The sequence below is a fragment of the Capra hircus genome, chromosome 21 (genome assembly GCF_001704415.2).
Source record: "Capra hircus breed San Clemente chromosome 21, ASM170441v1, whole genome shotgun sequence".
Lineage (NCBI taxonomy): Eukaryota > Metazoa > Chordata > Mammalia > Artiodactyla > Bovidae > Capra > Capra hircus.
Genome location: NC_030828.1, coordinates 1,462,647 through 1,488,302, shown reverse-complemented (window position 1 = coordinate 1,488,302; position 25,656 = coordinate 1,462,647). Strand labels below are relative to the sequence as shown.

The 25,656-nt window shown below is 34.7% G+C and overlaps 1 protein-coding gene across 5 annotated transcripts in view; it reads left to right on the top strand.

Annotated features, from left to right (window-relative positions):
- The window catches only part of UBE3A (ubiquitin protein ligase E3A), a 93,468-nt gene extending 68,031 nt beyond the window's left edge, over window positions 1–25,437 (top strand). For 3 of the 5 annotated variants that reach the window (XM_018066087.1, XM_018066088.1, XM_018066090.1), the window contains 8 exons: window positions 1,287–2,533; window positions 10,409–10,553; window positions 13,035–13,240; window positions 13,838–14,002; window positions 15,406–15,561; window positions 15,657–15,730; window positions 22,443–22,586; window positions 23,519–25,437. In XM_018066087.1, the coding sequence (XP_017921576.1) occupies window positions 1,287–2,533; window positions 10,409–10,553; window positions 13,035–13,240; window positions 13,838–14,002; window positions 15,406–15,561; window positions 15,657–15,730; window positions 22,443–22,586; window positions 23,519–23,639 (2,258 nt within the window). In that variant the 3' untranslated portion in view covers window positions 23,640–25,437. The remainder of the gene's footprint in view (window positions 1–1,286; window positions 2,534–10,408; window positions 10,554–13,034; window positions 13,241–13,837; window positions 14,003–15,405; window positions 15,562–15,656; window positions 15,731–22,442; window positions 22,587–23,518) is intronic. The other 2 variants (XM_018066091.1, XM_018066092.1) reach the window with 1 other exon arrangement.

Genomic DNA, 25,656 nt, shown 5'->3' with positions numbered 1-25,656 from the left:
TTTAGGGGAGATAATCATTACTTGTATTTTAAAGACACTGAAGTCAAGGTGGGGGAAATGAAAGGTGGCTTGTAAGGATCAGCTAGACTGCAATATTAAGTAGACTCCAGAAAGAATGCTGTCTTATTACAAACAGTGGGAATTTATTTCTAGCTTGTCCACCAATCATAATATCCTGGATTGGCAGAGAGTTCTGATTCACGCAGTCATTCAAAGATGGAGCTTTATTGGCAGCTGTTATCCTCAACACGATTTTCAGAACCATCTTAGGAGTGTCATCCCATTAGCCAGAAGGAGAAAAACCTTGGCTTGAAAGTAGCACTTCTCAGAAAGCTGGGAAAGAAGGAGAATGTGTCCAACTCTGTACCCAGAAAGGAGAGGAAGTAAATTTTGGTGACTACTAGTGGTATGTTTTGGAGAAGGAAATGGCAACCCACTCCAGTGTTTTTGCCTAGAGAATCCTGTGTATGGAGGAGCCTGGTGGGCTGCTTGCTATCCATGGGGTCGCACAGAGTCGGACACGGCTGAAGCGACTTAGCAGCAGCAGCAGTGGTGTTTCTCTTGTCTGTTTGTAAGTTGTCTTCTTCCCACTCTATTTTTTAATTACTATGTAACTATTTCCTGTTCCTGTGTAAGATTTATTCCAGCCTATTACTTGGCTGCATATGGCAGTATCTGTCAACTTCAGAGTGTATGGTTAGTGATATATTAATTCTTCTCCGTCACCCACAGAATGATCACCCTGAAAAAAACAAAAACAAAACTATAAAGGAAGACTCAGAAAGGAACTGGTTTGGTTTTAGGACATGGGATGTTTCCAAAAGAAGACTCTGAAGAAACCTTTCTGAAAACATTGCCTCAGTCCTAGTCTTTTGAAAACAGTAGTGAAATGAGAAACCTCTCAGAAATAGCTGTTGTTTCTGGTCTACAGTGAGAAATGTGATGAATCAGCACATGATATCCTTGATTCATATTTACAGTTAATGGTGCATGTTAATATATGTCATCATTGTGAAAAGAGTTTGAGCTCATTAAAAGCTGTGTATAAGAATGTATATAGAATATGAAAGAATGAGTAAGGTTGTACTGCTATTACTAGTACATTGGGGAAAAAAGATAAGCATGTTTTGTTTGTTGAAACAAAGATACTTTTTAAAAATAGTTGTAAATCACAAGTGGTATTTAGTGTAAAATACTTGGCTATTTTGTTTTTCACTGGAATTTATTAAAGCAAATGTGCGTGTATGTTATGAAAATAAATGTTCTCTCTTCTCCTGATTTTCTAGATGTGACTTACCTAACCGAAGAGATGGTGTATGAAATTCTTGAATTATGTAGAGAGAGAGAGGATTATTCCCCTTTAATTCGTGTTATTGGAAGAGTTTTTTCTAGTGCTGAAGCATTGGTACAAAGCTTTCGGAAAGTCAAGCAACATACCAAGGAAGAACTGAAATCTCTTCAAGGAAAGGACGAAGATAAAGATGAAGATGAAAAGGAAAAGGCTGCATGTTCTGCAGCAGCTATGGAGGAGGATTCAGAAGCATCTTCCTCAAGGATAAGTGATAGCTCACAAGGAGATAACAACTTACAAAAGTTAGGCCCTGATGATGTGTCTGTGGATATTGAGGCTATTAGAAGGGTCTACACCAGATTGCTCTCTAATGAAAAAATAGAAACTGCTTTTCTCAACGCACTTGTGTATTTGTCACCTAATGTGGAATGTGACTTGACGTATCACAATGTATACTCCCGAGATCCTAATTATCTGAATTTATTCATTATTGTCATGGAGAATAGAAATCTCCACAGTCCTGAATATCTGGAAATGGCTTTGCCTCTGTTTTGCAAAGCAATGAGTAAGCTACCCCTTGCAGCCCAAGGGAAACTGGTCAGACTGTGGTCTAAATACAGTGCAGACCAGATTCGGAGAATGATGGAAACATTTCAGCAGCTTATTACATACAAAGTCATAAGCACTGACTTTAACAATCGAAATCTAGTGAACGACGATGATGCTATTGTTGCTGCTTCCAAGTGCTTAAAAATGGTTTACTATGCAAATGTAGTAGGAGGGGAGGTAGACACAAACCATAATGAAGAAGATGATGAAGAGCCCCTTCCTGAGTCCAGTGAATTGACACTTCAGGAGTTACTGGGAGAAGAAAGAAGGAACAAGAAAGGTCCTCGAGTGGACCCACTGGAAACTGAACTTGCTGTTAAAACTCTGGATTGTCGAAAACCACTTATCCCTTTTGAAGAGTTTATTAATGAACCACTGAATGATGTTCTAGAAATGGATAAAGATTATACTTTTTTCAAAGTAGAAACCGAGAACAAGTTCTCTTTTATGACATGTCCCTTTATACTGAATGCTGTCACAAAGAATTTGGGATTATATTATGACAATAGAATTCGCATGTACAGTGAACGAAGAATTACTGTTCTCTACAGTTTAGTTCAAGGACAGCAGTTGAATCCATATTTGAGACTCAAAGTCAGACGTGACCATATCATAGATGATGCACTTGTCCGGGTAAGTTGGGCTACTGTTTAAAAATTAGTTCTAGATCCAGTACTTAATGATGGGCATGCTGTAATACAGTTCAGTGAATTCATTTTATAAGTGACTTTTTGGGGAGGTGGGTGAATGTATATGATACTATATAGTATAGGAACGCATTGACTTTTTATTGTAAGTACTATACTTATATTGTTGCCCCGTCCAAGTTTATAAATGTTCCACAAAATATTGATTGTCTTGTATCATGGTTAACTCTCTCTTTGAAAAGAATAAATTTTCTAAATTTGACAACTAACCCCCGAAGTTTTTTCATTCAGAAGAGAAGTGGATGTTTTAGAGCACAGAACAAGGGGACTTGGGAGATAGCCGATAAGAAGTGTGAATGTTAAGTCTTAATGGGGAGAAGTGGTAGGATAATACCACACCATAAAATAGAAGTGGTGTCTAAAAACTCCATCGTGTACAGTTTGTGAGGTAGATGAAGTGACCCAGCCTGGAGCACGCTGCTAGTGAGCGTCCCGCTGGGTCACCCTCAGTGTTTCTATAAAGCACTGCTGGGCTGTGGGTTTCAACCCACTTCAGCATACGTACGGACTGTGCAGGGCCTTAGAGTCGGTTGGAACTTGTGGGAAAACAGCTATTCCAGGGATCTTATAATTAATGGTACCTGTGTAATCATTCCAGTCTAGAGAGATTAAACTAGGAGAATGCTGAGAATACATGTACCCTCTTTCAGATAACGTTGCTTTTTGTTCATTCTTTACCTCCACAGAAAGTAAAAATTTACTGTCCTCATTTAAGAATATAAGCCTGACTAGAAGACAGAATCCAGTTGCCAATCACATGTACCAACATTTACATTTGTCAGAGGGTTCTAGATCACAGAGTGTTGTTGTATTTATAATATTAGGTATACCTGGTATTGCTAGTTGTATTTCATCAACTTCAAGTAAAATTTAATGGCAACTAAAATGAAGATATAGTCAGTCTTATATACTTATAAAGGAAAAGAGCCCATGGCACAGATAACTAGAAAGTAATGATACTTATTTCAAAATGTACTTTAGTTTTAGAATTAGATTTGTCTAAAACTGAGAATTTATAAAACTAAATCATTGGGGAAAGTTGTTGGACATCTTGGAAATTTAAAAGGTGTGGAATTCTGTACTTCTCTGTTACTGTTTGTGTGTGTGTGTTGTTTAATACAAAATATTTTTCTAGTGTTGAAGATTGTACATTATTTAAGAAACTCAGGCAGTTTTTCACCGGAGACAAGAAAGGGTGGTGGTTGCTTGAAGTAATTACCATTGCTGCTTTCTGGTGCCCTTTTCGTTTTATTTTAGTGGTTTTGCGCTGCATGAATAACTAATAATGTACTATACTTAATAACTGATCTTCAGGCAACTAGTAACTTACTTTCTGTAGTTTAGCAGAATGATAGGATATTGTATAAGGAAGTGATGATGTTTTATAGAAAGCATGTTGAGGTCTTTCGGTGAATTTCCATTGTTAGAACAGAAGAGCAAATCCTTGAACTACACGTCTTACCTTTGTCTTTTTGGAGTTTGGGATCCTTTCATCTGCTTCCAGCAAAAGCTATACCTGACCTTTAAAAGCAATGAAATTAACTCTGTAAGACTCAATTCAGAGTTTCAAAAAATTTTCTCCCTTACGTAACTGCCTTCTCCTCTGAGATTTCTGAGAGCCTTACTCTCTCCCTCTGCCCCTGTCCCATTCTTCGATAAGCCAGTAAAGCAAGATGAAGAACCTACAAAAGTTTAGATGCTTATTGTATAATTATTTTATTCTATTTAAAAAATTAACCTCCAGAATTTTGAGCAAATAACCATTTTGGTTTATAAGGACTTCCTTTGAGCAAGTGTTAGGGTAAAGTTAACTGTGAGCTTTTAAATTATGCCAGCAAATTTTTTCCCCCCATATGTTTGGCTTGTTATATCAAAGCTAATTAGTGTTCACTGGGTAACATCTGTACTTGAATATTACCACTTCAGAAACCCTCTATGTGAGGCACTTTGCTAAGCAGTAGAGATGTAAAGATGAATCATGATTGCTGAGGAGCTTAGGGGCACACATTAAACAGATTCAGTCTCATTTTCTTCCACTCTTCACTTCTCTCCCTCCCTTCTTTCCATCTTTTATAACAGTGTGAAAAGATTTTTTTTTTATATTTTTTAAAGCATCAAAATAGATCATGGAAGTCAAGTTGATAATCTGCAAATGTTGAGGGAACATTCCTAGCAGGTGATGTAACAACAAGTAGTGTAAGGTGATCCTCTCAGGGTACACTGTAGAAAATACTGATGGATTTTCAACATCTCGTTCCCCAAAGATCTACTTTGCCTTTTTTAAGCCTCATCTTTTTATATCACAATTTGATAAGCAAAATAAACCTATTGACCACTGTCTTGTGTGCATGTATGCTAAGTTGCTTCAGTTGTGTCTGACTCTTTGTGACCCTATGGACTATAGCCCACCAAGCTCCTCTGTCCATGGGACTCTCCAGACTAGAATACTGGAGTGGGCTGCCATGCCCTCCGGGGGATCCTCCTGACCCAGGAATTGAACCTGTGTCTCTTATGTCTCCTGCATTGGTAGGAGACACTTTACCACTACTAGTACCACCTTGGAAGCCCAACCACTTTCTTACCACCTGCTAATTTTGAACTACAGAGTACGGCCAGGGAAAGAAGAAGAGATGAGAAACTTTGTGGTGGGTTCAATATTAGTAGTAAAATAATTAAGGTTATAGAGTCTTAGTCTTTTAAGAGCTAAAAGAAGCCTTAAAACCTGTCTACTCATTACTTTATAAATGAGTCCTGGAAATTATACATATATGGCACTCTTGAGTGTGTTTTCTGTTGAATCTTATTAATTGTAAGACTGACTAACTTGAAGGGAGAGTTAGTAACTTCACTTACTGATTACAGACTTTTTATTTTAAAAGAAAAATAGTATTCAGTGGTTTCATGTCCTATGTAATTCAAAGCAGAGTAGCAGATTGTTCCCTAACTGGAGTTTTTGGAGGAATGTTTTCGATGACAATAGGAGTATTATTAGTGTTTACAGTATTTTTATCAAACTTAACATATCATTCACTGGTTGTAGGGCACACTTGTTATTACCATTAAAAAGAAAAAATGCCAGTTTAGTTTTGAGATGCTATCAATTTTATGTTATATCCTGATTTCAGATAAATAAAAGTATAAAAACAGAAAAGCAGATTTTAAGAATCAGTGAAATATAATGTATCAGTTGTCTTTCCACAAATAGATATCAGGATTCTTTAAGAACTACCCCTACACCCTTAAATTAGTGGAATATTTCTCCCTGGAACTTTCACTATTTTTTGTTCCTTAAGAAAGAGTACAGTGTTGATGCTCCTTAGTTACCAAGTCATGTCTAACTCTTCTGGGACCCCATGGACTGTACCCCACCTGGCTCCACAGTCCCTGGGATTTCCCAGACAAGAATGGAGTGGGTTATCATTTTCTTCTCCAGGGCATCTTCCTAACCCATTATCGAACTCAGCGTCTCCTGCATTGCAGGCAGATTCTTTACCACTGGGCCACCAGGGAAGTCCCAGTACAGTGACAGATAGGCTCAGAAGTCAGCTTTCAATCTGAATGAGAACATTTCTAATGTGATGAGGTTATTTACCTCTTTGTGCGCCTCACATCTGAGCAGGAGATATAGAATTGCATAGGAGAGTCCAAAAAAGATGAAAGTTGATGAGGACAAATGACTGGACTGCCAAGAGATCATGCTCAATCTCTTCTAAAAATCACTCACCCATTTTTTTTGTTTTTTTTTCTTTTGACTTTGCTGGTACTACCTAATCTAGTCCCCAGCATTTTCCTTGTTAGAAACCCTTAGTTATTGTTGAAACAAAACTTGATTCTTTATTTGTCAACTGACCTACTTTTAGGTAGTTCTTTAGGAGTAAGATTAATCTGTGGCCCTTTGGTATGCTTGAGTATATCTTCTACATTCACTGTATTGTGCTTAGTGCAGTGGCCATTCTAGTTTCTTAAGATTGATTCTAGTTGAAGAACTTTATGCTTGGTTTATGTCCTTTAAGTAGAACAAGAGAATGAAGTAGATCTACATAGATTCTCAGCACCAAACAATAGTTTAAAGCAGTGAAACTTGTCAGACTCCTTAGTATTTACATGTGAGGAAAATGAGACTCAGATTCTGACTTATAGAAATTAATGGCAGAATTATAAGTAGAACTAACGATTCCTGGTCTCAGGGAGATGTGATTATATATTTGGCTCTTACCCAAACATTTATAGTTAAGATAAAGCAACTTCATCTCTATAATTTATAGAGAAATGAAAAAACTAAATGTGTCTGATAATCTAAAAATCTTATTCCAGTCAATAATTTGATGTGGTAAAGAATCTAATACAAGAGACGCAGGTTTGATCCCTGAGTCGGGAAGATCTTCTAGAAAAGGAAATGGCTACCCACTCTAATATTCTTGCTTGGGAAATCCCTTGGACAGGAGCCAGGTGGGCTGCAGTTCATGGGGTTGCAGAAGAGTTGGACACAACTTAGTAACTAGACAACAAGAAAACCTGTATATAAAAATAAATGAAAAAAAAAAAGAAAAGAAAAAAAATAAATGAAGGATGCATATAAATTCCCTTCTCAGAATGTTCATTGACATATTCTTCCAATTATCCTACTTCAAGATAGCGTTTGATTTTAAAAATTCAACTTTAAATGGTGTCTACTACATTAAGTAATTTACCTTTGCCATTTAGTTCTTAAGTCTTTTGTAATTGAATAATGAACTAGAAGTGCTTATTTTAAGAGAAATAAACATAAATGCAGTCCCTTAATAATGACCTTTGTCAAAATAGTTATTGCTGAATTTTATGCTTTGTGTTTGTTACCACAATCAAACATAGTTTTTGTAAAAGATAGACTTCGTGTCATAAATGATACCATATTTTACAGGACCACGTTAGATATCTGATAATCTAAATAATAATAGGAAATTTTTACCCAATAAATTCAGATCCTTCTTTTTATGAATATTTGCATTTGAATGTATTAATTCATAATATATATTTATTGTGATATATACTTAAAGAGAAATACAGAAGTGCATAAGGGAGAGAAAATCACTCAATATTTTTAAAAAGGTTGTTGCTAATCATTGAGGAGGAATAGAGCATAGTAAAGAGCTTGCTGCCTCAACTAGAATCTCTGTTCTACCACTTACTGACTAACGAGCAAGTTTATGAATCTCATTTCTTCAGGTTATGCACCTGTAAAATGGGGTTAATAACATTAGCAACCTGATAAGGTTCTTGTGAAAATTAAGTAAGTTGATACATGTAAAGCGTGCTGACATATTAAGTGCTGTATGTCATTTTGTTGTTAAAGCCGTGATAGTTTTGTTCTTTAATGGCTGAGTTGTTAAGTTTTTAGCCAAGCCTGAAAAAAAATCTGAGAACTAATAAAATACAAGTAATAATTTTACAGGGAATTCATATAAGTGTTTCTTATACATTTACTTACATATTAGTATATTTGTATGCTTATTTTTACAAATAAAACTGAAACAGATAAAGTGACCTTACTTTAAAATTACCATAATAATAGAACATATTGCATTAAATTCTTTTGGCATTCAGGGTGGGGGATGGAGAGTGATGATTGGTGGAAATGGAGAGACGTGTAATATGTTATTAAGAGTGAAGTTTAATTTGCTTCACTTGTCTATATGAAGTGTCTTGGGTAGAGCTAAGACTGGAAAATAGGGACCTCAAGTATCAGTCACATTGATTATGGAGTTACCTCTCAGTCATAAATGCTAGTGAGGAAGAGACAGAGGACACATAATTAAATAACAGGTAATTATATTTTTCCACATTGAAATACCTTATAATTGATAAAAGCCCATTTGTCTTTGTATTAAAGGTGTACATAAACGTTGATAGAGATTTCTATAATGTAGGCAGGTGGAGATGAGCAGTGGATTTCATGGCAGTATGGAATATTGGCCTGGTGGGTAATCCACATTTAAACTAAAATGATAATTCTAACTTAGTCCTTAGAATTCTTTATAGCCAGTGACTTGAAACAGATTTCCAACTGGAGCTATTTTTTTCCCCTAAGTTATTTCCAAAATTTGAGACTACGGCTATAAAATGAAGTTGAGAATCTTTTGTTAAAAGAGTAAAATTGTTTTAAAAGTTAAAAACATGTGCATTATCTTAAAAATATCACCCACCCTAGAACTCTTTCTCATGCATTGTTTCTTATTAAGCCTTCACAGCTTTGCAGTAGGAATAGTACTAGCGTGTTATTTTTTTTCTTTGCAGATGAGGAAACAGGCTTGGCTGAGTTCTTTGTGAAAGTTTAAAGGTTAAAACTTAACATTAAGTGACAGTTGGGACGAATACAGAGTATTTAACTTAATCTTTCCACAACAACACTGTCTCAAAAATTATCTTAATGCAACTTGGCATAAAAATGATTTTGCATGTGTTATAGACCACTGTTGTACAGAACAGACATTCCTTAAAGATTCTAAATTCACAGAATCAGAATCCTGCAGTTGAAGATTTCCAGGAGATCATTTTGGCCTTTGTTCAGATGTTTTTGATTGCAACCCCTAAGATACGTTTCACTCCTGTGCATATTTGCCTGTATGTATAATTGAAACAGAAGTTTCACAGAACAGTAGATGCCAGTACTGTGTAATGCATTCTGATTTTTTTCACTTATTTGGTTTGCATTGAATGGATTGTGCTACCCACTAATGAATTGCAGTAGGCAGCTTGAAAAACATTTACCTAGGGCAACTGACCTGAATCTTGAATTTATGAGATTTTATTTTTTATAGACACATTAGAATGTCCCAGATAGTGATGTTATCTAAACTAATTACTTTAGGACTGACTGTAGTATACTTACTCTGATGATGTTTGCCTTGCTCAAAACCATTTTAAAGATTCTTGTTGTAATAGTTGCAAAAATCTGAATACCCTTATTCTGTTTTGACAAATTTAAAATCACTTTGCAAATAAGATGGATGATGAGTCAGGCATGCTATTAGTAAATTACAGATACATAAGACAAATTGCAGTGTAAATGTTTCATATTAGAATATGGTGTTGATTTTATGATTAACTTCATAATAACAGAGAGCAATCACTATTATTTGATAGATACAAAAGGCACTTGATAAAGATTTATAGTTGAAGAAATGTTGAAACTAGGATTTGATAACTGTTAGTAAGAAGAGTAAGGATATCAGCAAAAGTATGCCTCATCTGCTTTCAAAAAAGTGAATATAAAATGTTTCTAATCCATTAAAATGGTAATTTATACTAAAGTATTATTAAGAGACCATAAACTGCTTCCCTAAATGTATTTTTCTGATTGAAATTATTTTATTTATGATTTAATAGATAGACTTAATTCTTGAGTTTCTATTCTAATAAAGAATTAAAAGTCAACAGTTTTGAAGTCAACTTCTACGCGCCTTTGTTTCTCCTGAAATAATTTGAGGCATTTTTGCTATCTTGACTTCTTTCCCCATTTCCTAATCTTAAAACCCAGGTTTGTTATATACATAATTAACAGGAAATCTAATTCTAATTTCATATCAAATCACTAGTTAAAAAGTAACCCTTTTAGAAGTCTATGCCAGTTTCTTTTGTATCCTATTTTTCCATTATCTGTGAGACTAAATCTTTGCCTTACTGGCTTTTTACCAATTTGCTTCCTGTTTCCATTTAAAATATATCAAAAGCGTTATCTTTTATTTGCTCCTGCCCCTACAGTTTATTTTGTTTTCATCCTAATACTGGCTTTCATCTTCTTTCCACTTTTTCCGCTCACTAGCTAGAGATGATCGCTATGGAAAATCCTGCAGACTTGAAGAAACAGTTGTATGTGGAATTTGAAGGAGAACAAGGAGTTGATGAGGGAGGTGTTTCCAAAGAATTTTTTCAGCTGGTTGTGGAGGAAATCTTCAATCCAGATATTGGTAAATATTTTGGTGATGTGATCATGGTATCATATCTTTTTGAATTAAGAATTTATTCACTAGGTTTACAGATATTTTCAGTTATGAAGAGCAACAGAAGATTTTGGTATGAGGTAACTAGAATCACAGATAATGACTGAATTTGTGGGCTTTGGGGATTGATCCTGCATCGCTCATTCATTCAAGTTCTTATTTAGATTACTTAGTAACATATTTTAATATAGGAAATTATCTCTTAGATAAAAGAAATTGACATTGTAGAATGAAACATTAGAACAGTTGAAGAAATGTTTTGCTCTTTTTCAGTCTAAAATACTCATCACCCATAGCATTTCTGAGACAAGAGTTTTATAGAATAATGGTCTGAAGACTTGAGAATGTCTCACAAGTGTATCGTGCTCAAAACTTGGGTGTACTGATTGATAGCAGATTAATTTGGTTTATTTCCTACAGCATTTCTTGGGTTTAATATTATAATATTTTCCCACACGGAACTCCAGAACCCTTTTTCCATCCCACACCTAGTAGCTTTTGCTTTCCAGAAGAGTTTTCATTGAACATGATTTGGGAGAGATTGAGCTATAGTATGTCAGTCTGAAAATGAATTTGGGTTTCACTGATAGACAAAATAATTTGGATAATTCTGATCTGATTTAATTTCTACAGTATAAACCTTGGTTACTGGGGTTGCTTACTTTTAAAATCGAATGCATGACAATTAGAGGAAAAGAAGTCCTCTAAAGGTACCATCATAATTGTGAAGAACGTGGCATAGAATAATGCACATCATTTCCTGTTGATTCTCAGTGTGTACACTGAATTGACTTTTCTATATTTGTTGTTAGTCTGCTTATAAATGGAAGTAGACATTTTGACTTCATGACATAAACATAGTTAAGGTAAGACTTAGTATTTTAGCTAATGTTTTTTAATAATCTGAAGACTATGTCATTTATATATAATTTGCTCAAAGTAAACTTAGATGTAAAAATCTGTGCTGTTTCTGAGATAGAAAATTAATTTATAAGCTTCATTAAAAACCATGGTGTTTTTGAGATATGAAGCTTTTAAATTAATTTTCTATCTTTGGTGAACTTTAGCTCTAGGTCTTTATGTATCTAAAAATGTTAAACATTAGTTATAAAGTATATTTACATTATATGCAGAAATACTTTAAGAAAAAACATACATTAAACAATTTTGCTTGATAGTAAATCAGTTAAAATGATGACAATAGAAATACCAAAAAGGAATATTTTAGAAGAGCCACCCTTTATGGAGCTTTTCTTAACTGTTCTGATCCAGTTAATACCATATTTATAATTAAATGAAGTTTTTAGCACTTCACTAGATTTGTAATTTCAGCCTGTAAAAAAAAGTTGGATATAAACTGAGATTCAAGTATAAATTAGGTAATTTATAAAATTTTATTTCGTGAACATTAAGTTGCATTAGAAAAATGTCTTAAATTCATGTTCTTAGGATCAAGGGGACCCTTTAAACTTCCCTTTATATTTAAATTCAACTAAATGTGAAAATTAAGAAACATTTTTAAAACTGTTTTAAAAACTTAAAAACTGGTTGATTTCTTTAAAAAATGTTGATTTTTAAAGTTTATTCTATTGGAACTTCCCTCTCTTTCCTAGATCTAATTCTTGAAATATTTTCATTTAGTTTCACAGTAGCAACTGAAAAACATTTTATAGTAAAATGAAATTGTTAAGTCAATTAAAATATCATTTTACATTTATCTTAGATATTTCTTTACAAGGAAAGAGATAAGTCTACCATGGTAATGGCTATTTAGATCACTATTTATATCACTCATTTAAAAATAGTAAAGACCATGTGAAATTAAAAGAAGACTACAAATTAGTTTTGTTTTACTTTTTGGCTCACAGTTAATGTGTATATTAAATGGCTTTGGTTTTGGACATAAGTTTATCAAGTTTGCCTGAGTTTAAGTACTTGGTATCTTTGTTAAAAAGGTGCTTGAAAAACTTCATGGAACCATTATGCAATTTGGAGGAAAAAGACTTTTTCTTAATGAAATTCAAAATTGTTTTTTAAAGCAATGCATGTGGATTAAATATGTTTTAATAAGTGAAACATTTTCAAAATATGATTTTTTTCTTTTGCGTTTTTCAACCATTCAGTGGTAAAAATCTGAATGCAAGTTAACTTCTGATTCGTGTTAATAGAAGATTAGAGAACTTGAATTTAATGAACAGTTTTCCTAACTTAGAAAATGCCAACAGAATGGCTTATTACTTTAAATATATGCTATACAATTTGTAGCATTCATATGTACTGGAACTTTGTTTTCGTAAGTCCTGATATAACAGAAAAAAAGCCCTAATGCAAATAAGTTTACATGTGTAATTATTTTATATTTATTTTTGTATTTTATATGTATAATTATTTGTTCATCTGTCTAATAAAATATGAAAGTAATGCATTTAAAAAAATCATTTCTTACAGGTATGTTCACATATGATGAATCTACAAAGTTGTTTTGGTTTAATCCATCCTCTTTTGAAACTGAGGGTCAGTTCACTCTGATTGGCATAGTACTGGGTTTGGCTATTTACAATAACTGTATACTGGATGTACATTTTCCCATGGTTGTCTACAGGAAGCTAATGGGGAAAAAAGGAACTTTTCTTGACTTGGGAGACTCTCATCCTGTAAGTCTTGTCATTTTTTATTCTTTTAGATTTTATTTAAAAGCAAATACAGAATTTAATTTATATAAAATTTTTAAAGCTTTGATTTGAAATCTTTGTTAATATTTATACCTAGTAAGATAAACTTGTTTTATTATCTATCTGAAATGCCATAAACACTTAAAAACTTGAAGGAGAACTTGTTACAAGCAAGTCAGCTTTACAAGGTTGATTCTGTAGAAAAGTGTTTCTATTTTTTTTTTTTTTAATGGAATCATGAGATTGCTGGGTTGAGTCAGAGCTGCCCTTAGTCAGGGGCTCTGGTGGCTGCAGCTAGCCCCCCCTTACCCTTGAGATGCCTCTAAGGGTCTCGGTAGAGCACAGTGTGAGACCCATAGCTAAGTAGCTGGTGTGGGCTTTCTCAGCAGAGGGAGGCGTTAACCACTGACTGACTGACTTTCTTTATGTCTGCATAGAAACTACTAGAAGAGGGGTACTGTTTGTGCTTTAATTCTTACTGTTAGTTTGTTTTTTGAATCTTTTCCCAAGAAGAGTGATACAGATTGTTGTATTTTATAGTTGTGTAGTAACCTTAATTTTTCCTTTTCTGATTGGTAGGTTCTGTATCAGAGTTTAAAAGACTTACTGGAGTATGAAGGGAATGTGGAAGATGATATGATGATCACTTTCCAGATATCTCAGACAGATCTTTTTGGTAATCCGATGATGTATGATCTAAAGGAAAATGGTGATAAAATTCCAATTACCAATGAAAACAGAAAGGTAATAAATGTTTTTATGTCATCCTTGTCTTTGTCTCTTTAATAACAGAATTTTAAAGCATATATGTGTGCGTTTGTGCGTGCACTGCTTCAGTTGTGTCCCACTCTGTGAGACCCTATGGACTGCAGCTCACCAGGCTCCTCTGTCCATGGGATTCTCCAAGCAGGAATACTGGAGTGGGTTGCCATACCCTCCTCCAGGGAAAGCGCATACACTTTAGTTTTTAAGGAAGTTTCTAATGTCAGCTCTACAAAGAAATCAAGTAACTAAGTTCTTTTTCATTAAATGAAATAGCCACAGTCCTTTAAACCTTGACTAAAGGCTGGTATGAGAGCACGTGGTTGGGCACTGAACTCCTCCTAGAGAGAGAGGCCCCGAGTGGGCGACAGTGCACGGATGTGGGTGGCTGTGGGTAAAGCAGGAAGAAGGCTGTCTCTCATATTAAGCTTTAGAGGGGTAGGAAACAAGGAAGGTCCTTATAACCAAATGGTCAATAATTGCTTCTAATGACACACAAATACACGTGCCTTAAATAAACATCTGAAAAGTACTAAAGAATAAGTATTTTAAAGAAATCAGTTTTGTGTTTTTTGTTGACTAGAAAAGTATGCATCTGGAAACGGGAATTATGATATATATAAAATCTTTAAAAACAATGTTTATATTAATACAATTTTCGATAAAATATATTAATTAAGTTGGGATACAGAGTTTATCTTCCTTTTTTTATTTGGTACAATAGCTTGCTCACCAAGTGAAATACTGATATTTTTGTTGAAACAGATAACGGTAGGCAGCTTCCCAAATATTCTAGAATAGGAAACATGAAAGACTTCCTTATTTGCTCATTTCCAGTACATTGCACTCTATTAAAAATGTCAGCTTTTATAAATTGATGTATAAATGGTTTAAATGTTTTTGCGTTTGCATAACCTAATTGAGAGAACTTTAAAATTGTATCAAGGCCCAGCTTTTATATTCAGTTTTGTTTAATATCGAAGTTGAAACTTATATGTATGTGGTCTCTTTGGTGGCTCAGAGTGTAAAGAATCTGCCTGCATTGCGGGAGACCTAGGTTCAGTTTCTGGGTCAGGAAGATCCCCTGGAGAAGGGAATGGTGACCCACTTCAGTATTCCTGCTGGAGAATCCCATGGACAGAGGAGCCTGGCCAGATACAGTCCATGGGATCACAGAGTTGAACATGACTGAGTAACTAACACTTTGTCTATCATAGAGAGCTGTGAAATCGTTAAAGGTATTTTCCTTTGTGTGTGTAAAATATTTTTTAAAATATTCTTGATTGTGTTTTCTTTGGGAAAATAAAAATATCATGCAGTTCAGTAGCTTGTATTTTGTTGTATTACACATCATAAGACCTTCTTGTGGTTAATGTTTTCTGCAGGAATTTGTCAATCTGTATTCTGACTACATTCTCAATAAATCAGTAGAAAAACAGTTCAAGGCTTTTCGGAGAGGTTTTCATATGGTGACCAATGAATCTCCTTTAAAGTACTTATTCAGACCAGAGGAAATTGAATTGCTTATATGTGGAAGCCGGGTAAGAAAGCAAGGGTTTCCAGAAAAATCTTCTGTTGATCTTTTGTTTGTAATGGTGTGGTGTAGATGTTAAGACGTGTTTTCTTGAATTTGCAGAATCTAGATTTCCAAGCACTAGAAGAAACTACAGAATATGACGGTGGCTATACCAGGGACTCTGTTGTGATTAGGTGAGGTTCTTAATTCTTAAAAGGAAGAATTAAAATTCACCAAAGGGGTGTAGGCTTTATGCTTTAGACTGCCTCCAGGTTTTATTTCCCAAATAAGCAAACTCACAAATTCTCAATGTATAAAATTAAAAGTATATTTGTAATATAATCACCAATCCCTATTGTTAATCTTGTGATTTATTTCCTGAATAATGTTTTATGTAAGTGGCATGTTTTCTTCTGCATTAGGGGTATAAAGTATCTAATATTCCTAGTAATTCTGGTTACAGTGTGCTTAGTGCCAGTTAGATGATGATGAAAATAGAACTACCTCTTCTGAATATTTCTCCTTTCTTTTGAACTCTGGGGAATGTTACCTACCTACCCTATATGAGGCACCTTTTGTGTAAAATGGTATATTCTTTGATTTAATCCTTATTACATAGCAAGGTACATACTAGAATTTTTATTTTATTTTGAAGACCTTGGCTCCAAATTCTCACAGCAAGGAGAGATTCCTAGTCTTAACTGTTCTCAAGGAGTTGCTCTTGCTATGTACCGTCTGCTTCTCTTTGCTACTGTCCAGTCCTGAGAGACACAGGCTTCTTCCTCTCCTGCTGAGATGGGTTAAAAAGAGACAAATGCCCCTTTGGCTGTCACTGGTAGAGTGTGGTGGGGAAGCATTCCTGGAGGTTGTCTCTGAAAGTTATCCCTCTAAGAATCAAGTATAGGAAGTCTGTAATGAGTATCACTTGTATCAAGAAATGAATATTTTATGTTCTATTATTTTCCTTTGTTTTATTCTTCACTTTGGTTTGTGTGAGGTTATTGATGTTTCTTCTGTTGGGCATACCTTTGGTCATTCCTAGTGGCAGTGGTGGTTATTTACTTTTCGCAATTACTGTTCTGCTATTTACTTGAAGTTCAAAGGTGACCCATAAAAGAGTTGAAATAACATGGATAACAACAACAAAGGGTAGCCTCACTTGTGAGTATTATCACAGCACTCTCTCTGTTAGTGATAGTATTGATCACAGATAGTTATGACTTTGTGGTGTCTTAATGTTTCTCTGAGAATAGCTGAAGGTATCTTGTGCTGCTCTTTATGGAGAAATTGCTTTTTAAGTTAAGGTGTTATGTTATTCTTTTAGAATAACATAATTCCTACTTGATATATTATCTTAACATCATATGTGAATGTTTTTTAAATGTTTTTAATTGAATTATAGTTGATTTGCAATATTGTGTTAGTTTCAGGTATACAGCATATTGTTTTTTTGCAGATTATATTTCATTATGTTATAAGATTGGGTATAATTCCTTGTGCAGTACAGTAAATCCTTGTTGCTTGTCTAGTTTGCATGTAGTTGTTTGTAGTTAATCCCATACTCCTAATTTGGCTCCCCTTCCCTATCCCTCCACCATTATATAAGGTCTCTCTTTATGTCTTGTAATGTTCTTTGCTCTGAATATGATATGATGTAACCATTCCTGATTTGTTTTGCTTTGTTCACATGATATATCTTTTCCTTTTTTCTTTCAACCTATGGATGTTCTGAATTTGAAATGAGTTTCCTACAAATAGCTGAGTCATGTTTTTTCACTCTGTCAGTCTTTGCCTTTAATTGTTGTATTTAGACCATTTGTATTGAGGGTAATTATTGATATGGTAGGACTCAAGTCTGCTATTTTATTTGTTTTCTGTTTCTTTGTTCCTCATGGTTCCTTGTTGTCTTTTTGCCTTCTGTGAGTTACTTAGTTACTTGAACATTTTTAAGGATTTCTTCTTGATTTTGGTGTTCTGCTTTTGTGTGTGTGGCTTAGTGTAGTGTTCTTCATGGTTGCTGTTTGTATTTGTATCAACATTTCTTCCAGTGAGGTATGGAAACCTTGTTTCCATTTGAGTCTCTTACTTTCCCCACATTTAAATACAATTGTCTTGAGTATTAGTGATGTTGTAATTTTTGTATCAGTCATCAAATCTGATTTATAAAATTCATAAGGAGAATTATAGTCTGTTGTATGTCCCTTCATTTCTGCTTTTTCTGTTCCATCTGCCTCAGAATCCGTCTTTTATCACTTCCTTTAGTTAGTATTCAAAGGCAGATCTGCTAATGACTAATTCTTTTCGTTTTCCTTTGTCAGGGTGATTTCCACTTTATTTCTGAACAGTTCTGTATATACCGTTTGAAGTTTCTTATCTTCTTAAATCTGTGTGCTTCTGTCTTTCTTGGAGTGTTCTTTGTCATTATTTCTCGAAATGCTTTCTCAGTCACACTCTCTCTCCTTTCTTCCTCCGCCTCTGCTGACACAGTGCTCAGTCATCTGTCGCTGTCCCGTGTGCACCTAAGGCTCTTAGTCCGCTCAGTCTGTTCTCTCGCTCGCTCAGGTTTTGATCCTCGGTCATCTTGCCTCTACTATTGAATCCATCCAGTAGTTTTCTCTTATTGTGTTTTTCAGTTCTGTAGTTTGCATTTGGCTCTTTTTTAAATTGTAACTTAAATATTTTGCCAAGACTTAGTTTCTGATGTTTCAGTTTTGAAATACTAGAACTTATAATTGCTTATAGAATAATTTTTATGATGATCTCATTAAAATCCTTGTCAGTTGCAGTATGTTATTTATCCCATTGTTTGACATTGGTTGATTTTCTTTCTTTCATGTAATTTTCATAGTTCTTGGCTTGACAAGTGGTTTTGGATTGTATGCTGGATATTTTGGCTGTTTTATTAGGAGACCCTGGGTCCTGTTTACGTCTTTTACTTTAGTAGTAAAAAATAAATGGGTCAATACTGTCGTGTTGTGTAGATAGACACAGTAGTTACTTCCAGCTCTTTGCTGTTAGAAGTCACAGTGGATGATTTCACTGAGTATTCCATACATAACATCAAACATCATCAAATTGGGAATTGCTGCTAAAAGTGGGGTTGTTGAACTAAATGGTAGATATGTATGTAATCTTGCCAGGTATTGCCAAATTCTCCACAGAAATTGTGACATTTTGCACTCCCACCAGTAATATACATGCATATCTCATTTCCTACAATTTTCCCAACCCAGTGTGTTCTTCAGTTCAGCTGTTTGCATGTTAGTTGAGAAATGGCATTGTGACATAGAAAATGTCACAATTTCTGTGGAGAATTTGGCAATATTTAGCAGAATATTTAACTCGGGCCGTTTTTTTTGTCAGCTGCTTTTATCCCTTTACAGCCAGAGGCTAATTTCAAGGGATACTTCCGTCTCCCAGGGTGCCTCCTGCCCCTGTCAGGCATGAAGTCTTTGTGAGATTGCCATTTTTGGTCCAATATGCTGTCCTGTTGCCAGTGCTCTTACCTGCCCTTTTGGGGTGACCCTCAGCCCATGTTGTTCTGCATACCCCACTTTTCCACATAGCTCTTCCTGGACTCTGCTAGTGTGGGCTCAGGTGTATATAAACAGTTTTAATGTAGAACATGACACTTAATAGGAAGAGAATTTTGCTCAGTATTTTCATTATAAAAACTGATAGTAACCCTAATGTTTTAAGTTCTAATTTTTTAGAAAGAACCAAAGGAACAGCTGAATTTGTCTCGACGACCACTGCTGGTCTGCTACTGCCTTTAGGATCTGCCTCCTCTATTTAAGGGCACCTGTTGGTCTGCCTCTTCAGATGGGGCTGATTCATTTAGGCTTTAGAACACTCCTGAGGAGTGAGGAGATTTTTTTGCCCTGACAGAGGGCTCTGGGTTACTGCATACTTACGTTTCCTTGCCAGCCACCCAAAAAGGAATAGCCTAAAACTGTGGTATGGTTTGTTTCCTTCCTGACGGAAAGATGTGCTTGTATGATCCATGTTCAGTTTCCTGTTGTATTTTTTGTATTCTCTAGATGGGTGGGAGGTTCTTAAGAACTAAAGGATGGGGAGGATATTAGAATGTCAGGGAAGAGAAATGGCAAAGACTTTGAAGAGAGCCAAGGATTCTAATAAAGCTGCTAATCTATGTTAGAAATAATGGCATTGCACCAACAGAAATACCAACATTTTGGTAAGAGAAATTGTATACTGGAATACTAGGGTATCAAAAACTAGAATTGTAACTGTGTGTAGGAAGTGTGACATTTTCTGTCAGATTCTGGAAAGCACTTTCAAATAAATATTAAAATGCATTTCTCCAAAAACTACTAGAGTTCATCAGTGAATTTGGTAGAGTTGCAGGATACAAAATTAATATACAGGAATCTTTTGCATGTTTATATATAAACAAAGACAAGAAAGACAAATTAATGAAATAATCACTTTTACTGTTGCATCAGAAAGAGTAACATGCCTAGTACTAAACCTATCTAAGGAGACACCTGTACTCTAAAAACTGTAAGATCTTGATGATAGAAATTGAAGATGACACAAACAGGTAGGAATACTACACTCTTAGACTGAAAGATTCAGTGTTGTCAAAATAACTATACTACCCAAGGTAATCTGCAGATTCAGTGCAGTCCTACCTATCAGATTACTAGTGGCATTTTTCACAGAACTAGAACAAAAATTTTTAACTTTGTATGGAAACACAGAAACCCTGAATAGCCAAAGCAGTCCTGAGAAACAAAACTGCAGCTAAAGGAATCAGGCTTCCTGATCTCAGACTATACTCTAAAGCTTTTGTAATCAAAACAGTTGGTATTGGGACAGAAACAGAAATACAGGTCAATGAATCAGAAAGCCCAGAGACAGACACCTGTGGTTGGCTAATCTGTGTCAGGGGGCAGGAGTGTAATGCAGAAAAGACGATCTCTTCAATAAGTGGTACTGGGAGAATGGGACGGCTACATGTAAAAGAATGAAGTTAAAATATTCTCTAACTATACACAAAAATAAACTCAGTGGATTAAAGACTTAAGCTATGTACTATAAAAATCTGAGAGGAAACCATAAGCAGAACACTCTTTGACATAACTTTCAGCAGGATCTTTTTGAGATAATGAAAATATAGCCAAAAAGAAGCAAATGAGACCTAATTAAACCCAAAAAAAACCCTTTCCTCAGCAAAGGAAACCATAAGCAAAACAAAAATACAACCCACATAATGGGAGAAAATATTTGCAAATAGAAAAGACTAATAAAGGTTTAATCTCCAGAATATCCACACAGCTCATGCAGCTCAATATCAAAAAAGCAAACAGTCTAATCAGAAAATGGACAGAACCTGAATAGACATTTCTCCAAAGAAGACATACAGATGGGCAAAAATCACATGACAAATGGTCAACATCACTAATTATTAGAGAAGTGCAAATCGGAACTACAATAAGGTATCACATCATACAGATTAGAATAGCAGTCATCAAACAATCTACAAAAGATAAATGCTAGGGGAGTATGTGGAGAAAAAGGAACCCTCCTGTACTATGAATAGGAATGCAAACAGTTATAGCCCCTTTGGAGGACAGCATGGAGGTTCCTTAAAAAAGTAAGAGTAGAGCTGCCATACGATCCAGCAACCACACTCCTGGGCATATATCCAGAGATAACCATAATTCAAAAGGATGTGTGCACCGTAGTGTTCTCTGCAGCACTATTTACAATAGCCAGGAAATAGAAGCAGCCTCTATATCCATTGAAAGAGGAAATGGATGAAGAAGATATGATACAAAAGAATATTACTCAGCCATAGAAAGGATGAAATGATGTCATTAGCAGCAACATGGATGGACCTGGAGATGATCACACCAAGTGAAGTAAATCAGAGAAAGATACATCATGTATCATTTATATATGGAATCTAAAAAATAAAATGATACAAATGAACTTATTTATAAAACAGAAACATACCAACTGAAACAAACTTAATGGTTACCAAGGAGGAAAGGTGGGGAAGGGATAATTTAGGAGTTTGGGATTAACATACACAAACTATATATTAAAGAGAATCAACAGGGACCTACCATATGACACAGGGAACTCCACTCAGTATTTCATAGTATCATGAGAAAAGAATCTGAGGAAAGATGGATATATGCATATGTACACCTGAAACTGTATACGTTAAATTTATGGATACTTTATTATTGAAAGTATAGATTTCAGTTGCTCTTTTTCAAGACTGCTTTTAATGAACTTGCATTTTGTTTTTAAAGTCATTTTAACAAGCATCATTATAATGTGACTTCTATCACACAGGTTTTAGGAATGCCAGGGATTAAATTATTCTCACTATAATTGCATATGATACATATATCAGAATAACTCGCAACTCCCCTTCCACAGCACACATACTATTGATAAAAGTATCCTCGTTTATATAAACACTGTGTCCTTCTGTGTTAGTATTTTAGGTATGAGGGTATTTGTGTTTTCTTTTGTCCCTGCTCTGTGCCTGACCTCCCCTTGAAGTTATTGCGTAAGGCATGAGTAGACAGGGACATAGCTGTCATCTTCAGTTCACAGGACTTTGATTTTGCCTTTTGTTTGTTACTGACTATATTTACAGTTGATGTAATTGTTTCCTTTTGTTGTTGCCAGTTTTTACTGTTGCAGATAATGTAGCAATGAACAAAAGCTTTTATATTTTTGAAAATAGTTTTCTTAAATTTGCATGAGTGGAAGTCCTAGATCCCCAGAAAAGAACCTTCAGGCTCTTGATATTGACCTCCAAGTTATCTCCTATTACGGTTTTAATGAAAATCACAGATTTAAATTAGTGGTAGCAATAATGAATGCCAAACTAAAATCGGTATTTTTATCTTTTCTCATTAGGGAGTTCTGGGAAATTGTTCATTCATTTACAGATGAGCAGAAAAGACTCTTCTTGCAGTTTACAACAGGCACAGACAGGGCACCTGTGGGCGGACTAGGAAAATTGAAGATGATAATAGCCAAAAATGGTCCAGACACAGAAAGGTAATTATTAAATTGTGACTAAAGCTTCTGAGCACATTTGCAGTTTTTAATAGAAATTTCCAAGTCACATAAAATGTTAGTTTAGCCAGTGCTTTGCTGCTAATGTTCAAGAAAATCTTTACACACTGGGCAGGTTAAAAATTACAGAGTTCACTTGATTTGAAATTTTATAAATTGGTATGATTCTTAAAGTTTTTGGTTGAGAATATTTTAATTGAAAGCCATATTAAGTCATGTATTTAGAATAGTCAAGTTGAAGTTCACAAGATTGTTGAGCCCTAGATTATGCTAGTACCACCAATTTCAGTGTCCTTACATTAGTCGTGTTTCCTCTATTGTGTGAGTTAACATTTGGTGTGTAGTGGCCATATATGAGCAGTAGTATACTTAATAATTTAAATGTATAGAAACATTTCTTTTAGTGTTCTACATGATTTGATATTAATGTAAATTTATTTATTATCAAATCAATTACATAGTCATCCAGGAATATTTCAAATAAGCACTAAAGAGCCCAGACTGAAATTTTAGAACTGAGATTTGAATATTGTCTCCACTTAATGTTACTACTTAGTGATTTCAACTCTACAGTGGGGAAACTGACCATCTGTAGGTTTACTGTGAGAAAGGTTAGTTAAATGAGCTCTCTGGATTAAGAACCTATTAAAACAGTATCTGGTATGTGGTAATAACTTTGTGGATGGAATATGTTATTGTCAGCCATCATCATTATTAGCACTGAGTAATTTATGAGGTAAAGACAAACTGCTGTTTGGTAGCTGTATGGCAAAATCAAAGTTTATGACTTGCATTAATGTGTAGTGTGCTTTGCAAACCATCTCAATGTATATACCATCTAAAGTAGGATCATGCAGTACTGAGCGTATTTCCCATGACTTATTTTCCTATTTTTCCCCTTTCTCTCTATATAGGTTACCTACATCTCATACTTGCTTTAATGTCCTTTTACTTCCGGAATATTCAAGCAAAGAAAAACTTAAAGAGAGATTGTTGAAGGCCATCACTTATGCCAAAGGATTTGGCATGCTGTAAAAAAACAAAAAATGGAAAGAAAAAGAAAAGAAAAAGAAATTTAAAATTTTAATAAATATAACGAGAGGGATAAAATTGGTGGTGATAGTGTCCCAGTACAAAAAGGCTGTTAAATAGTGAACCACAGTAGTCACCTATGTCTGTGCCTCCCTTCTTTATTGGGGATATATGGGCTGGAACAGCAGATTTCAGCTACTTATATGAACAAATCCTTTATTATTATTATTATTTTTTTTTGCGTGAAAGTGTTACTTATTCTTTCACTTGTATGTACAGAGAGGTTTTTCTGAATATTTATTTTAAGGGTTAAATCACTTTTGCTTGTGTTTATTACTGCTTGAGGTTGAGCCTTTTTGCATATTTAAAAATATATACCAACAAACTACCCTCCCAAGGAAAATATTGCCACCATTTGTAGACCATGTAACCTTCAAGTATGTGCTATTTTTTTTGGTCCCTGTATCTAACTCAAATCAGGAGCTGTATTTTTTTTTTTTTAAACAATTTGCTTTTGAAACTTGGAAGTCTTGAAAACAGTGTGATGCAATTGCTGCTGTTCTAGTCCCCAGAGAGTCTTCTGTGCAAAAATCTTAAAATCAATAAAGATGGAAGGGAGAACTTGGAATGTTTAACTGCAGCCCTCAGAACTTTACTTTAGTAACAGCACAACAAATTAAAAACGACTCATGCCACAGTATGTTGTCTTCATGTGTCTTGCAATGAACTGTTTCAGTAGCTAATCCTCCTTCTTAGTATATGGAAGGACAGGGATTTGTTGTTGTTGTTGTTTTAAGTTTATTGGGGAAAAGTGCATTTGGCCAAAAGAAATGATAGTCAAACCCTTTGCAAGAAAGATAAGTTTGTTGTTTATTATAAGCGTAAAGCATGTGAAAGTGCACTTAAATTTTTTATTCTTTGCTTATTAACCACATTTTAGACAATCCAAAGTCTTCCCTTCTTGTCGCCATCATCTTATCCAGTCAGCCATTTTATCAAGGCACATGATCAGTGTTGGAACATAGTGGAAAGAATGGCTATTGTGCCTTGTTTTACTTAATCATACAGTAAGCAGAGACTTGGAAATGAATGGAACTGTCTTTTAAGTCCTATTTACATCGTCTGTCCCCAAAGATTAAAGTTTATTTCAAAAAGTGTTAAATACTACTTTCACGTACTGTGGAAAAGTGCAGGTAGATTGAAATTACTAGACCTTCAGAAGTGAGTAGTTCCCCCTTTCTAGTCTTCTGTGTCTGTGATGTTTGTTTCTTTTATTGCGATATAAAATAAAAGGATTATGTATTTTTAACTGAGGAGAGACATATTGATATATCATTTTACTACAAGTTACAGCTCATGTGCTGAGCTTGTACCTCGATTGTTTTACCTGACCATGACAGATTAGCTTGATGATTTGTTTGAAATTGGCAGGAAAAATACAGCTTTCAATCATTGGAAGGGGAAAGAGGATGTCTTTCAGAATTATTTTAGTTCTTTTAGTAATTGAGACTTAACTGTTATGTACCATAATGCTAAATAAAACAGTGACATTTTTCACGATAATTTAGTGGGAAAAGAAAACATTACTTTCCATATTGTGATAAGGTAACATGGGGTTTTTCTGGGCCAGCCTCGAGAACACTGTTAAAAATATGTACACTACCTTGATTCAAGGGACCCTCATGCTACTACAGTCACCTTAAAAGGCCTCTCATTCCTGTGCTTCTTGTGTATAATGAAAGTGAGAATACGAGAAATCAAATACTCTGGGGGCTTTTTGTATAATAAATTCGTGAAGAAATTTGTGTTCTTCAGTTCTCAAGTTTTATTATCACTACAGTATTGAAGTTATCCAATTGTAATCACATCTGTGTGAAGTTTTTGAATGGTCATTGAGTACAGATCATCAGGTATAGAATTCATATCAAATAGACTTCTAACAAACAGTTAAAAATAAACCTACCCTTGAAAATATTCTAAGAGAAAAGTTCATTGGTTGTCCAGACTACTTGCTCTCACT